The 16,768-nt window shown below is 31.5% G+C and overlaps 3 protein-coding genes across 3 annotated transcripts; 2 read left to right on the top strand and 1 right to left on the bottom strand.

The window, feature by feature from the left end:
- The first annotated feature begins 224 nt into the window (after window positions 1–224).
- Window positions 225–10,704, top strand: LOTGIDRAFT_194358 (hypothetical protein). Its single transcript, XM_009063555.1, has 18 exons — window positions 225–296; window positions 527–698; window positions 1,038–1,189; window positions 3,086–3,219; window positions 3,610–3,687; window positions 3,908–4,016; window positions 4,311–4,538; window positions 4,917–5,067; window positions 5,431–5,606; window positions 6,319–6,591; window positions 6,727–6,915; window positions 7,097–7,217; window positions 7,706–7,977; window positions 8,244–8,426; window positions 8,716–8,841; window positions 9,181–9,242; window positions 9,604–9,712; window positions 9,988–10,704. The coding sequence occupies exons 2-18, from the start codon at window positions 572–574 to the stop codon at window positions 10,063–10,065; spliced, it is 2,568 nt and encodes an 855-aa protein (XP_009061803.1). The 5' UTR covers window positions 225–296; window positions 527–571; the 3' UTR covers window positions 10,066–10,704.
- Window positions 10,705–11,099: 395 nt separating this feature from the next.
- LOTGIDRAFT_179274 (hypothetical protein) lies at window positions 11,100–12,455 on the bottom strand (the record flags this gene model as incomplete). Its single annotated transcript, XM_009063556.1, has 4 exons — window positions 11,100–11,242; window positions 11,557–11,845; window positions 12,045–12,108; window positions 12,370–12,455. The coding sequence occupies 4 exons, from the start codon at window positions 12,453–12,455 to the stop codon at window positions 11,100–11,102; spliced, it is 582 nt and encodes a 193-aa protein (XP_009061804.1).
- A 1,345-nt stretch (window positions 12,456–13,800) lies between these two features.
- LOTGIDRAFT_127570 (hypothetical protein) lies at window positions 13,801–15,846 on the top strand (the record flags this gene model as incomplete). The annotated part of the gene is made up of 3 exons (XM_009063557.1): window positions 13,801–15,072; window positions 15,316–15,579; window positions 15,727–15,846. 3 exons carry the CDS (start codon window positions 13,801–13,803, stop codon window positions 15,844–15,846), a joined length of 1,656 nt encoding a protein of 551 aa, XP_009061805.1.
- Between the last annotated feature and the right edge of the window lie 922 nt (window positions 15,847–16,768).

Raw genomic sequence — 16,768 nt, forward strand, 5'->3', positions numbered from 1 at the left:
AAAAATGCCAGGCCACAGGCTTACAGGCTTAAAGGCTTACAGGCTTCCAAAAGTGAAAAACTGATTGTATGAGTAACAGGGACTTTTTTAATGGAAAAAAACCAACATGAAGTATGACACAAAGTGTAATCTAGTTTGATTTTGACTTTTGTAAGAAAATATCTAATATCAAATGATATTCTTAAATCTGAATTGTTAACCATGACTTAATTTTTCAGCCACCTAATAAACCTATAACAGGTGGTACTATAGATCAACTAACAGTATTACCTAAAGCTAATAGAGTTGACGCCCAGGTATGAAATTTCATTTCAAATAATGCTAAATAAATAATTCTTTTAATTCATATTGTAGTAAAATTGTAGTCAAAATAAATTATGACTCAAATCAAATCAAATTTGTATAAGGCACGAAAAGGACCAGATTGCATGAGTAAGTAAGCCAACTCACAGAACATGGATATTCACCAAGTTGTAAATAACAGAAGATAAGTTGTCTAAATGTTGGTGTACTACTATTATTTCAGTTAGCGCCACCACCAATATCTGAAGAAGATACACAAAAAGGCATCATGAGTTTAATGGAACGAGGATTGATTCCACCTGCTGCTCAGTTAACTCTAGAACCCTCACCAGTCCGTCAACAATTACTGCAGTTACACAATCCACAGGATAAAACTAAATCACCACTTCTAGCAGGTATTACATTTTCTCTATACATCTACACAGAAAAATATACATGCTAAATGACAATATTTTACAATCTTTTTTCAAAAACATACTGGGTGTTTCGAAGTTAGAGCCTTCCCCCAATCCACAGCCTAAACTAAAATAGATACGGATAAAAACAAAAATGTTCCAGAACAGGTTTTTATTTTATTTTTACTCCAGGCTTGAGCATTTTATATTTGGTGTGGCCTCCATCTTCCTGTACCACTACAGGAACAGCTAATTATCAGCTCTTGACTTACACTATGTCTGTATATCTAGATTCTATAGGACAATATGCTGGTGTCAAGTTTGATGTAAATGAGAAAGATCGTGACAGTAAGCCAGGATCACCAACAAGAGCTACTTCCTCTGAGATGAGAAGATATTTCAGTAATTCTCGTCTCACGTCTGCTGCATCCATTAATCAACCAAAAACACCAGTGTCCATGAAAACATATGAGATACCTTTACAACCAATGGTAAAAAATTACATATATAATATATAGTAACGTAATTTTTTAATCGGTAGCGATTTTCTTTAAATCCAATTGATCTCGGTTATTTGAAAACAAGGTAAATTGGTCTCAGTAAGTTGGTCACATTAAGTTTGATTATTGTAATTTGGTTATTGATTGAAATTACACCAATTTATTTTGTGACTAGTTACTGTTTTACCTTGTGACCATATAACTATGACCAATTTACTATATTTCTGTGACCTTTTGACCAATTTGCCTGGAACTGACCAATTTACCTGTCAATAAAGAATGTACCCTGAAAATTAGGACATACTGCTACTTTAGCCAATTAGAAGTCGGTACTGGTTATATCTTAAATATTGTGAATTAAGTTACATTTTTGTCAAATTTACCTTAATCTTCCTGTTCATATATTTTAAAGAAATAGCTTTAATTATGATTTTAATTATATACATTTTATTACAGAATCGTCTTCCACCATTACAGGTGTTTTCAATTGTTTCTATCTCAAAATATATATTATTGCATGAAATTCTATTTAAATATTATTCAATGCACGTATTATACTGTCTGTTTCTGTATTAAGGTGCGAAAAGATGAGGTACAGTGTGCTGTGTGGGATTGTTGATACAGTAGAAAATAGAAGAAATGAATCGTTTCTGCACCATGTCCAGACCCGTACCTCACGTGTTCACTTCTTCTGTTTTCTTTTGCATCGATTTTTTTTGCACCAGACTTATTCGCAGCTTAAGACTAGTCTTAGACTACACCTTTATAAGTGGATAGTGATTGGTGATCGCATAAATCTTTCTGCCTTCTGTTCTTATGTTTTTTCTACTGATTTCTAGAAGCAAGTATCAAGAATTGATATTAGGACTTAAAGATAAAGTTTGTGGTCTATGTAGCTTCAAGACATGGTTGCCACGAAAAAGCAAGAATTAGACAACACTTTGCAAAAGCTGCTAGTATTTCAATTGATCAATAATAAAAAAAACTTCTGCAGAAGTTATTTAATAAAGGAACAGCAGATATCTGAAAGATAATTGGACTGACAGGAAAAGAAGCCATAAAGTCTTGTCACACAAAAGAAATTTATAAAAATTATAAAAATTAAAAGAAATATATATTATGATCCAATTTTAGTACTCTTCCACAATTATATACAGACTATTGGCTCCAAATGTGGATCCTTTAGTTTATTGAAATTTGGCACTATGTTTTTAATCATTGTTGGATCAGATATGCAATGCATGTTTCTGAGCTTTTTTTGGTACTGGTCAACCAACTTATCAGTTATATTATTTATTATTTATTTAGGGGGATCATTATCAGGTATTGTTTGATGGTTGAAGGTGGTGTGCCTAATGAATAATTCCATCTCCTCTTTTTATTTCCTCCGTCTTCATTAGCCCACAAGGTGCAGAAGAGTAGGACGTAAAACTCCATTCATTTCATTTCATTTCTTTTTATTTCCCTTTCTTTTCTGTTTCATTTCAATATTTAATGGCTTGACATTCTTAACGGCATTATAACCTTTTTTCCAAAGTTTACTTTCCTGTCTATCTAGTGTGAGAGTCTACCTGCTGGAACGCGTACTGATAGTTAAACCTCATTTAATTGACATGGTTGAGTCCCTAATAACTAACTAACATAAGTATTGGAGAATTTGGAAATATTTTAAAATTATAAATCAAGTTATGATATGTTTTCAAATGATCTTCATTAGTTAAGCTGTGAAGTTTGTTACTATTAGATTATCTATATTCCAGTCTTACGAAAGTGCTACAGATAGCAATTGAGCTCTTTCAGCTGGTGAAGCAAATATTGGGAAAATAAATCTTTAATTGTACTTTTAGATCAATATAAATGTAATAATATGAATTTGATTTGATTCAGCCACCACCCACCACACCAGCTAGTGGAGATTTAAAGCTGTCATCTCATAGATTTGCTATACAACATGGTCGTGTCAGAGATTCTCATCCAGAATTCTTGGCTTTTAAACAACATTATTGTTTATCATGGGGCAGGTAAGAAAATCATTTACATATCAAGTGAAAAAAAACAAAGTGACCCTGCGATATGCCAACTTGTTGATTATTTGTCCATACATGGTGGATATTATTATGTGTGCAGACATTTCCCCTGTTTTTTTCTAGAGGGTAAGAATGGGTGGGCATTATATTAACATTTATACAGTTTTATATACTAGTACCTGTATACACAGTTCAGTGACCAGATCTTAAATTAGCATGATGAAAATAAAAATGCATTCAAGAAAGACAACTCCGTTGATCAAAATCATGTATGGTAGAATTTAGACTAAAAGTTGTTTATTAGTGGACTCCTCCAAAGAGCAGTACGTCAGTATGATTTTGTAAATCTCAGAGTTTTAAAAGGGTTTGATATTTATATTTCAGTATTGTGACAACTATCAGACATCTAGAGAAGCTATTATGTATATATTCTGTACCTATAGCTTTTATACATGGTGATAAGTAAGTTTTATGTCTTCTGTCAAAATCAAAATATAGAAAATGCCATATTTCACCCAATCTATGAACTACAAAAAAAAACTTCAGTTGAAAAGAATGGAAATTGATTAAATCTAAAATGCATATTATGCTATTATATATAATTAAGACATCAATTTGATATTCATCACTTTAGCAAATAGAGACTAAAAATACTGAATGAGAGATTGTTGTTGATTTACAGATTAGCTGATTTAGCTATAGAATTTGAACTAGAGAGAGCACCGTCTATAGATGATTTGTTAACAGTAATAGTAAATAGAGAAGATGTAGAATCTATTATTGTTAAACCAGTAAGTTTCCATCTTTTATTTTGTAATATCGTAGCCAGCTCCTTCATTCATGTAGATTAAACCTAAGGGTTTTTCAACCCAGTCTGGCTGATTGAAAAAAGCATCTAATGAGACATTAAAAGTTCTTCTGCTACTGGCTGTGTGCTTGGTTGTATCAAATTGAAGTAAGAAGCGGCAAATTCTACTCTCCTGACAAAATTTCCCTCATTGCTGACTGCATGACCTTATCCCTCATCATTATTTGAACCTTATTATTCAAATAAAAACATGTCATTAAAACTTGTTATCAACCAGGGTAGAAAGTTTTTAGGACCAGATGGTAAAGTTGTAGCAGCTACATGTATACAGTCTGTATGGAGAAGATATGTAGATAGAAAGAAATATCTAGAATATAGAAGGTTGAAATGGGCTGCTGGTGTCATTGCTATATCCTGGATTATGCATATTAAAATGGCTAAAGTTCGCAAACAACTACACCAAACTCGTCTGGATGAACTGGAGGCATTTAGACGTAGGTCTAAGGTAAGAGAATAATTATATAGCATTGTATTTCTCTGACCGTTTAGTTACAAAGTGAGTAGTTTCACTCACTGTGCACTGTTACCAGTATTCATAATACCTATCAGGTGCAGAAAAGTAGGACGTAAAACTACATTTCATTTCATCATCAAAAAATTATGACCAATCTTGACACTTACATTATTTAAAAAGAATCAATTTGGAGTTTCAAATTATGAATTTACGCGCTTTAGAAAAATCTCCCGACTTCTCACCCAATCTCCAGATTTTTCAAAACAGATAAATCCAGATTTTTTTTTTGACCTGTACATATGTATGCTTGTAAGCCTCACAGTTAACAGTCATTTTGACAATTAATGATGTAATGTTACTTTATTATAGAAATTAGCTAAATCCTGGGATAGAATAAGTTATAATCGGCGTGTAGTAATTCATATACCATCATTAGGTTTATCTCAGAATATCAGAGATAGTATCCATAATTTTGGTATTAGACAGAATACTCAGATGGGCAGACTGTGTGATTTACATGGTAAGTACTGGTATCAGGTGATTATTAAAATCAGGGCTGTTGTCGTCTGTTGTGTCTCACTTGGTCTATAGGCTTACAGTGGACTGCTTGTAATGTTGCAATGCTAGGCAAGATGCTTCATGTAGATGATTTTGCATCACTACAGTCAAGTAATTCAATGTATAATGGTCATATAAGTTAACCATTTGCTGGCTAATCTGGTGTTTGAATTAGGAATAGTCCTCGACTAACCTAAATTGAGTCCTGGTGTGCTTTCAGCTGAGCAATAGATCCCATTTATTGTTAAAAATCAATTTCATTTCATTTTTCAAAGTCAACTAATATATTGGTATGTATAATAATGTCCTATTATTTTCTCTGTAGATCCTAATATAGATGTGATATTTGTATCACCTGTACCATTAAGTGATGAAACCTATCAGTATTATTCAAAGTTATTAGGACTGAAATCAGCAATATCTAGTGGGAAGGTAGAAGATCAACAAGATGTCACAGAAAGATATAAAATAATAGTCCCAGAAGCAATCAAAAGTTTCCCTGTAAGTTTCAACTGAAAATGATAGTCAAAGTTGGAGTGGTGCATGACTTTCTATTTCTAGTACCATAATGACACCACAGACATAGTCATCTTCCGTCAAGCTTTTTTTCCACTTTCTTTTTTGATTGTTCTTATAAGACTTAATTAATTGATGTGCAAATTCAACTATCTGGATGTGTGCTTCAGACATTCAAGATCTCCAAACCATTCAATTAGACAATGAAACGAAATGAAAGGAGTTATACGTTCTACTTTTCTGCACCATGTTGTCTAATGAAGACGGGCAACGCCATGCAGGTTGCAATAAGGGACATTTTGCCTGGACAGCAGCATTAGCCTTCTCTTTTTCGATTTCCAACGGTCGAGGGATCTTAAAAGTGCACAGTCTGTAGCACACAGGGCCTCGGTTTTTTGTCCCATCCCAACGACCTGCATCACTGATGGGTTGAAAAATCTCGACCTATGTCGGGATTTAACCCCGGACCCTTAGGTTAGCGAGCAAACATCTAATTCACTGCGGCTCCGTGTTCAATTACAGCTCAATTCAGAGTAATCAAATTAGTGATCTACTACAATTTCTCATGCAGTTCTTATTAGTTCACCTAGTTTTGTAGTTCATCTATCCAATATTCTTAACGACTTTACAAGTCTCAGCAAAGTAAGCAAATCAATTGAAATATCCACCTTGCATTCTAATTTGTCTTCTTTTTCAGACACATAGAATGTGTTTATCAACAATATTAAAATACAGTCCAATAGCTTTACAGAGAATTAAAAGATTAATCGTTGGAAGAGAGGCCTATATAGTAACAGGTGTACCACACAAAGATGATTTATCTGTTGCTGATGCCTTAGAGGTACCAATCTTAGCACCAGAACCGGACATAGCTCATCTTTATTCCACCAAGTCTGGTAGTAAAAGAATATTTGCTAGTGCTAATGTTGCTTTACCTTATGGTGAATATGACATCTACAGTTTAGCTCAGGTATGTTTTTGAGAATTTTTTTTTTTTACCTTAACTGATAATTTATGCTGACTATTTAGCTTGCTCAAATTTGTTGAGGACACTTGTATCAAACTAATGATGTCAGCTCACAATTCATACATATTCTAATTACAGCTTCATGAGTGTCTAGCGCAATTAGTGACAGAAAATTTAGATGTTAAAAGATGGCTGTTTAAATTAGATAATGAATTTGATGGTCGAGGTATAGCTATCTGTGATGTCACCCAATATCTACCATGTTACAGCTGGGCCTTGAAAGAATCACATCGGTATGGTGAAAAATGGTCCAAAAAGTGGGCTCAGGTAATACTTTGGAATATCTTCGATATTATTATTCACTTTGAAAACTCTGCATAAATATTTTTGTCAGCCAATAGCAGACATATGAGCTTGCCTCAATGCAGTTATATTTATATAATTTTCAACCTACGAAAAAAGTGGAATGTCCTTTTAAACTAACAAAAAAATATGAATTTTGTTTCAGGAGGCAGCATATTTAAAGATATTAGGTGAAATACCAAGTGTTTTAACTACTTATGCTCAACCTGTTAATACCAAACTATATCCTAACTGGACAAAATATATTCAAGCTTTTCTTAGTCAAGGTAAACAGATGCAGATTTTCTTATTCTTCTTAATATCTTTATTAAGTTTGTTTCTGTTTGAGTCTTGATCATTTATGATGATGAGAGGTTTCAGTTTTATTTACGTGCAAAAGCATCAAAAGAACTTGCTCTCTACTTTCATTTTGCATTCTTTGGCTATGTGTGTGCACCTTATGATCATTTTAATCTCGAATTTGTGGACTTGAGCTTACACTTTTTTTTGTGTCTGAAAGGGGTATTTGTTTTATCATCTAAAATTAGAATTAAAATTAAATGTTATTATGAAATTGATTTTACAAAAGTTAAGAATAAATGAAGTTCAGAAATCAAACATTACTCCCTCTATTGACAGTCAAGAAAAAAACAAGAATTATTTCAAAAAATGAACAAAAATAAGTAAATCTGTGTACCCCAACTCTGAATGTTGTTTTTATGATTGAGATATTGCTAATGTTATGTCATAAATTGAAAATCTTTTTGTTTTTCAGGGGGAGTAATTGAGGCATGTCCACCATCATCTAGTATAACAACATTATCAGCTGATCTATTGATAGAACCGTCAGGCAATATTAAAATATTAACTATAGGAGATCAAATACATGCTGAATCACCATTCTCTTGTTGGGGCATGTCAATTCCCCAATCTTCTATAGAGCCTACAGTTATCAATGATGCTTGCTTTAATATTGCTGAGGCTTGCAGAACCCGAGGAATTGTGGGATATCTAACTGTTGATTTTGTTACTTTCATTGATTCAAAGGTATGACGCATTTAATTTTAAAACCAGTTCTTTTGAGTTGAACCTAGAAAAATGGATGAACACTTTATAGATATAGTCGTCTTTACATTAGCTTTACTTCCTGATAAAGCTCAATATCAGCCCTCTGTATTTACAATTAAACAAAGCATTTCTGGACTTTAAGATGTTTGATTGTGGTTTTTTGACCATTGTGAGGTTGATTTCGAACAATTTTATGCATTGAAAAATAAAGGAAATGAAGTTATTTGTGATATATTTATTTTTAGATGGAACAACAACTATGGGCATTAGATATCAGTTTAAATTATAGTGATACATTATCAATCTATCAACTATTATTATATACTACTAATGGTAAATTAGATACAGAAAACCATATATTTAATGTTACACTACCTCTACAAGATAATAAAAAAATTAAACCTAAAAAACGATCAAATTCTGAAGAGGTAAATATTTCTGTAATTTGATATGATATGCTTATTCTTCATGTTATGCCAATCTGCCTCTGACAACTCAACTTATTTGGTAAATTTATTGAAAGTATAAATAAATAGTTCATATTGTATTGGGGACCGAGTTAAGGCTACTTACAGACTGAAAATACTGTGATGTTGATGATATAGTTTGATTGATAGCAAGGTCATATGTGTAGAAGGTAATAACTGATGAAAGTGCTATTTATCCCAACTTCTGTATAATATTTGATTAATTTTCATTGAATATAATCTGTTACAGGATGATCCAAATACATCACGGTATGCTGTAATGAGTACTAGATTATTACATACCAACTTGGCTGTGGTTCATTATAGTGTCTTCTTTCAAATGTGCCGTGCTCATGGTATTGGCTTTGATATTAAGGTTTGTGTTTCTGTGTTGTTTAAGAAGTCTCTCTTTACCTATTTTCACTTCCGGGTGATAGATTCAGGTCAAAGGGACTGGCATGTAAAGGCATCTATAACATTTTAGACCCCTTTGACAGTTGGAAATTAAAAAACAGATAAAGGCTGCATAGCTGTTATGATAAATTTCTTTAATTGCCCACTGGATGGATTCACTTACAGCAGAAAAATAGGATGCATTCCGTTTGATTTATGTAGTAAAAAAAGATTGAGCTATGAATATTAGCTACATTTCAATAATTAAATGAATGTATTATGATTTCTAAAGCATATTATCTATCAAAATTTTATATTTCAGGAAAAACAAGGAACAGCATTTACATTAATAGATAGTTTTAGTAGAGAGAGACTAGGCATGATGTAAGTATTGTTCAGTTACTATCAGGTGCTGGTAGCATTCCATTTCTTTAACTCAGGATACTCTTTGGTCTGAATCTCAATGAAACATATGAAGGCAGTTCCTTAAACAATGTCAGTTATCTATAAAATAATATTAATTTTTCTAAATAATAATTATATGAGCTCTCTTGAAGATATTAGTGTACACTGCATTAGCAGTACATTTTCTTTCAAGAAACAATTAAGTTATTTTAGTTACTATACATGTACATTAAGTTTGTTACTGTTACTACTTAAACTGCCTAAAATAAAATTGACTTGTTTTGAATTTGAGCCAAATTATCCATGTTTGACTATACTCATGATTATTTCTATATTTTAGTACTATTGGTGATAATTTACAAGGTGCTCTGGCAATGTTTGCTAGAAATCTATCAGTTATACATCAAGAAATATCAGCACCTAACATGCAGGGAGAAACAAATTTTAAGGTAATCAAGTCAAGTTGTAGAATATTGTATTATTAGTTTATACCACATATGTGCAGCTTAGGCATTTCATAACAATTTGGGAAATGAAAATTAGGTTACCATGAATAGATCAGTTGCAAATTGGTGAGATAAATTATAATTTTGGCTATTGAAAAAATATTGATTGCAAAGTTGTCCTTTTAAGGCCAAGTGCAGCTTTGGAAGTTAATTTTGTATGTAAGATTGGGAAATGGATGATGGAAAAATAATCTGAAAGGTCAATCTTGATTTTTTAGGGAGCTATAGAAGATATCGAGGGTATATTAGGAACTACAATACAGAATGCTCAAGATCAATTACCATCAGATAGCTAAAACACTGTTGTAACATAGACATTAACAGATTTCTTTTTTAATCTGGGGCTTTTGTTCACAAGCAATTAATCTGTTGTCTTGTTAATATGTGAGACGATTATTTGTATACATATGGACATGTTTGAAATAAAATTCAGATGGGGGTAAACGTTTGGCTTTCATAGTAAGAAAATTGTGTACAATTGAAGGACTTGCAAAAGCAATTGAAGCAAAACATTTTTATGGTCCACTTATATATATTCACATGCAGGGACTTCCAAAATCAGACATGCTATTACTGATATTTGCTGAAAAATACAACTGTTTATTGTTATCATGAATATTCTGAACACTATGAGTGAATAATGCCATGATCTATAGTTTGTATATATTATATGTGTTAAAATTGTAAATATTCAGAAGTTCCAGTAGAGAACATACCATGTAAATTCTATCTTAGTATTGTATTATTTCATATTTATATTTGCTGTGATATCTGTAATATTGTGTAAAAAGCATTAATTACTTACTATGTAATTCCCAAAAAATAAATAGCCAAACACGTCTAGTTACGAAATTAATCTTCATAGTTTATTACATTCAAAAATATTTTACATTTTATACTATTTTACAATTGAATTTTATTTATAAAAATATAAGAAAAATATTTTTCATTCAATGATCTGCTGAAATTCTTACTTCCTGAAATGCATTCTTATGCATGTATATTGAAAAAAAATTAAAAATTGAGACAGCCTCTGGTCAACATGCAACTGAGCTCGATTAGATTTTTCATAACTGCTAGCAATTAGCCACATGAAGGAGGAATCTCATCAAACACTGAGTTTTTGTCAACCAGCGCATTCCAATGACTGAAATGTCATCAGTCGATAGCTTCTACTTTCTTGCTCATAATAACAAAATATTTTGACTCTTGACGGCAATAAATTAGATTGGATGCTTTGAATTTCTAGTCAACCAGAGGCCCGACATCTAAGTTCTAATTTTTTAACAAACATAATTTAAAGAGCAAATAAAACTAATAAAAAGATCCATCAAGATTTTGGTTGATTTTCAACGTGTTGTATCAGAGGTTTTAGAGTAGAGTTCAATAGATTCTCATCGTTATTATTATTAATTATATAATCCCAATTAATCCCTTCATCTAATCCACATTCTGACTCGGCATCATCTACACCTGGAATAACAAAATGTTTACTATTTGTATCTAAAAACAATCTTTGAAAGTTAATGATCTCACATGGTGTTTTTTTGATGAAACTTAACACTAAATGAACTAATCCTAGAAAAATCAAGACCTATGAAAATATCTTTTAAAAAGAAAATTTCTGTTTGTTTGACACTTTTTCTATTTTCTGTTTAAGTTCATTAAGACACTTTAGAATGTGAAAAAATACTAAAAAAAAACTCAAATAAATTCTCTGTATATTTCTGTGGTGTAGGTAATCCTAGTTGAAATGATCAGAAACTTTCTAACATAATCATACAAACCTGTAGTGAATATAAAACCTCGATCTTGTCGAACCTTCTCATCAGCTTCTACCCGAACAGTTTTAGTTAGTTGACTATAGTTAGTTTTAAAGTATTCCACATCAGTTTTTCTCCTAGCATCACTAATTATCCAGATTGGTTTATCAGAGTTATCTCCACTTGTAGCCAAACGACAAAAATAACCAGGATCTTTCTGTCGCTGTTCTTCTCCCCATCTTATCATATCTTTACGATATTTCTCTTTATATTCTGACGCATCCAGTAACTTCTCAAAATCTAAATCATGATCCTGCAAATTAAAAATCATATCGCATTATTTCATATTCTGTCAAAAAGCAACTTAAACACTGAGAGTATGGAATGAAGACAAAAGAAATATGGAAGATAAAAAAGTTAATTGATATGTGCTCATTATCTTGTCTGCGTTGAAACACTCATTTCAATATTACAAAACTGTTTGAGTAATTTCTCTTTTATTTTTTTCTTACCTTGGCATATTGACCTTTCAGTGGTGAGGAAAGCCTCATAATAGTGCAAACATTTTCACCAAATCTATGAAAGATATGACAAAAATTATAGGTATCCAGTTAAAACGGACAAGCATTGCTATCTGTATATTTTTGTAAATTGCAAATTGTAATGCCTTTAAAATTAATTTTATTTTCAGTTTGTTTACTTATTTTGTGGGCGTGGCTAGTGTGAGGCGATAATCGCCTGATTTTTTTAAGTTAAATTTTAGGCACAAGTGAAATTAATTGGAATTTTAAATTACAATTTCTTCAGTTGAATTCAATTAACTCATTTTCATCTCACCTCTTTTGAAGTAAATCTGTTACATAATCTTTCCCCGATTTTCTTTTTCCACTAAAAACTAAAATCACCTGCGGTGTCGACGACATGTTTACACTTCTGTTACTAAAATTAGATGCTTCCGGTATAAAAATGAAAGGATCAAGGAAAGCGAAATTATATCGATGATAAATATTTGGAAATTATAATATATTTAAAGATGTTGTCAAACATTCTAATAGAAAATAGCATCTGTCACTCTGGAAAAAAAAAGAAACCAACTATGATTTAAGCTATATGAAAAATCATTAGTTAAAATTGTAGGCTTATAATTATCCTTTCGGTGCACATCCACATGTCCACTAAAAATAGCATGCAACATCTTGAAATCACTGAGGTTAAAAAAAAAGTCGACATTACTGTTTTATATTTCATTGATGACATTTCTCTTAAGACTTATTTATTGTGTGAGTAATCATGTGTATTCTCTGATGATATATTTATAAGAATTGTCCAATATGATCTCCAGAATTTAGAAGGTCTAAATTATCATGATAAAGTGTCATAATATATCAGCAATCTTATTAAATAAAATAATAACCTTACTTAGGACTAACAGTAACAGGCACTCTTATCTAAGCAGTTATGTACATAAAGGAGTATTAGAGCTAGGTCCAACACAGGGGTAATACTTTATAGACTTGATACAAAGGTCTGGATGCAGCACATACATAGTATAGAAATAATAGGACTAGGAGATCATAAAGCAACACAATTGTTTCTTTGCAAAATAACTTTTTGAAAACAATATAGAGACTACAGTTTTATACAAATCTTAATGAAAGCAACCTACATAATTTGTAAATTGATGACATATTAGTACATTCACAGTTTTTGAACTAACAGTAATGGTACGTATACATGATTTGTGAAATTCTACTACATCTTAGAATGATCATAAAATTTAAATTCTCAAGAATGGTCAATATGAGTATATATTCATCAGTGAACTTATACAACAGAATTCTTGGAAAAATTGGAAAATTCACAAAACTAAGTAATTATTGAAATACGCTAAATCTTATTATTGAGCATTTTTCTATAGTTAATTGCATATTTCTGGATAATTACTAAGTTTTTTGGATTTATCGGATTATATAAGGATCCTGTTATGTTATTTATGACACCAGGTATATCTACTGATGAATATATGTTCTTATTGGCTAAGTTTAAAATATTTTAATTTTATGTTCATTCTCAGATGCAGTATTCTTTAAAAAAGACAACCGTATTTATAAAATTTACAGTTTTATCTTTTTTTTTCCCAGGTTATCTACTCCAGTGGAGATCAATATAGGTCTACAGTTTTGTGGCTTGAAAAAGTTAATGAGTCATATTATACAAAGTAGGCTTGCACAAGTTTGTACCAGATTATTACCCTCTGCAATCAAAACAATGGCAACAGTTGTGGAGAAAGCATCGGAAAACAATCTGAATTTCATTAAAGAAGGGAAAGCAGAAGCATTTCAACCTAAAAATGTGTTTTATAATCCTGTTCAAGAATTCAATAGAGATATTACCATAGCAGTAATTAATGAGTTTGCTAAAGAAACTATTCAAAACAAAAATTGCAAAAAGGTTGAAAATGATGTTGATCAAGCAAACGTAGAGCTAAAGGTAGGAGTAAAATGTGATAATGGAATTAAAATATTGGAAGGATTATCTGCTAGTGGTTTAAGATCAATGAGATTTGGACTAGAAATCGCTGGTGTAAAAGAGATTGTAACTAATGATGTCAGTAAATGGGCAGTAGATATTATTGATAAAAATATCGAACATAACAAATTACAACATTTAGTAATGTCAAATTTAGGGGATGCTTCTATGTTGTTGTATCAAAATAAGACAGAAAAAAGTTTTGACGTAGTTGATCTGGATCCCTATGGAAGCCCAGCACAATTTTTAGATGCTGCTGTCCAAGCTGTGAGGGATGGAGGATTGTTATGTGTAACAGCAACAGATATGGCTGTTCTTTGTGGTAATGCAGGAGAAAAGTGTGCTGCAACATATGGTGCTATGTCTGTCAGAATGAAATGTTGTCATGAAGAGGCCTTACGTATATTATTACAGTGTATTGAAACTCATGCTAATCGTTATTCACGTTATATTGAACCGGTTATATCTCTTAGTGTGGACTTTTATGTTCGAGTCTTCGTCAAGATTCATACTGGTGCTAAGAAGGTCAAAGAGTCAGTGACTAAAAAATCCATGTTTTACCATTGTGTAGGATGTGGAACGGTTACGCTACAAAAATTAGGTATAAAAGAACCAACTGAAGGCAATAATTTTAAATTTTTACCAGCTCATGGTCCACCAGTTGGTTCTAGTTGTGACCATTGTAACAGTCGTCATGTTATTGGTGGACCAGTGTGGTCCGATCCCATTCATTCTATAGACTTTATAGACAGAGTTCTTACTAGTGTTTCTACTAATCTCCAATATCTTAATACATCAAAACGAATCAGTGGTTTATTAACAGTGGCTAAAGAAGAATTACAAGATATACCATTTTACTATGTATTAGATGATCTATGTTCAACTGTACATTGCAGTCCCCTATCTTTAGAAAAGTTTAATTCAGCTATATTGAATGCAGGCCATAAAGTATCCTTATCACATGCCGCCAGAAATTCAAAGAAAACTGATGCTCCATCTAAATTTATTTGGGTACGGAATTCATAACATAGTCTATCACCAAGTTTTCAATATTGTTAAATATATAAATTATAAATCAGAAGATAAATTATTAGCTTATATTCCTTCATTAACAAATTTGAGATGGAGTAACTGCAAGATGCAGAAAATACTTCATAAGGGAAATTGGGCTAAGATACTCAGTCATCATCTTGATTTCTGAAACTTGTAATATTTGTGTTATACATTATCTCATGGATATATTTTGTATTTCAGGATATAATGAGGACATGGGTAAAACAGAATCCTATTAAAGATAATCGTCGAGCTACAGGATCAATAGCTAGTATAATATTAGACAAAGAAATTCAAAATAACATCTCATTCACACCCCACCCTCAGGCTATTCCAGCTTCCCGTAATAAAGGTTTGGTCAGATTTCAACCTAATCCTGAATCAAACTGGGGACCTAAACCAAGACCATCATTAAATAATGAAGATAAACAGAAAAAGTTTCAAGGGAAAAGAAAACATAAGCAGGTAAAGTTTTCTTAAATTATAAGATAAATTTTAAAAGCTTCAACAAGCTATCGTGTAAATTCATTCAATAAACAGGAGCAAAAAGTCTAAAGTGTAATTGGTTGCCGACAGTTCATCACCTTAATTTATTATTTGCTTCTATTTCAGAATACAGTAGATACTAAACAATATAGTTGTAAAAGATTTAAAGCTGGTCAATGTGAATTAGGTGAAGAATGTAAATACAGTCATAAGTTGGAAGAATGTAGTCTTGAAGATAAAACATAATTATATAGAAAATATATTTATTATAAAAATATTCACAATCATAAACAAAATGAATTATCATTGGTAAAACAGTGTTTACATCATGAGAATATTGTTATAATTACTACTGTTAATATTGATAATATAAGTATGTACATTATAATTATGAGCACCACGAATTAAAATACAGCTCTGGAGTTACAATTTTTGTCAACCGAAAGTTTGAAGTAGGTTCAAAGTCAATTCTTAAAGGGATACTACGTCTTAGAAAAAAACGTAAAATTTAAACATTTTAAACTTGGCCAATAAGAGCATACATTCATCAGTAGATATACCTGGTGTCATAAATAACAGGATTCTTATATAATCCGATAAATCCAAAAAACTTAATAAAAGTGCAATTAACTATTGAAAAACGCTTAATATGATTTTACAGGGATTCTGTTGTAACTTTATGACACCAGGTAAGTTCACTGATGAATATATACTCATATTGATCATTCTTGAGAATCAAATATTATGATCATTCTAAGACGTAGTATCACTTTAATATGTTTGTTATTTTACAAATCAAATTTAATCATACTGCAATGGCAATCAATCAAAGCAACATGAATATAAATTGAATAAAAATCTGGTTGATAAGAAATAAAGGTGTTATATCACAATCCTTTTAGAGCTAATTCAATAGAGAAAAATAAAATCAGGATTTCCCTTTCTTATATCTTTGACGGCCACCTTTGGGTCCATTTGATTGTCGTTTAGGAATTTCACTAGAATTATCTTCTTCTTCACTTCCACCAGTTCCTGCTAGATCTATAAAATGGGCATAATCAACAATATAAATATGCAGAAAAATATTCATTGTTCTTCAAAAGGCATTTAATTATTGCTAACTCTAAGGTTCATAGTCATGGATAAATATACTCTTTTGTGATGGTTA

Source organism: Lottia gigantea (genome assembly GCF_000327385.1).
Source record: "Lottia gigantea unplaced genomic scaffold LOTGIsca_58, whole genome shotgun sequence".
Taxonomy (NCBI): Eukaryota; Metazoa; Mollusca; class Gastropoda; family Lottiidae; genus Lottia; species Lottia gigantea.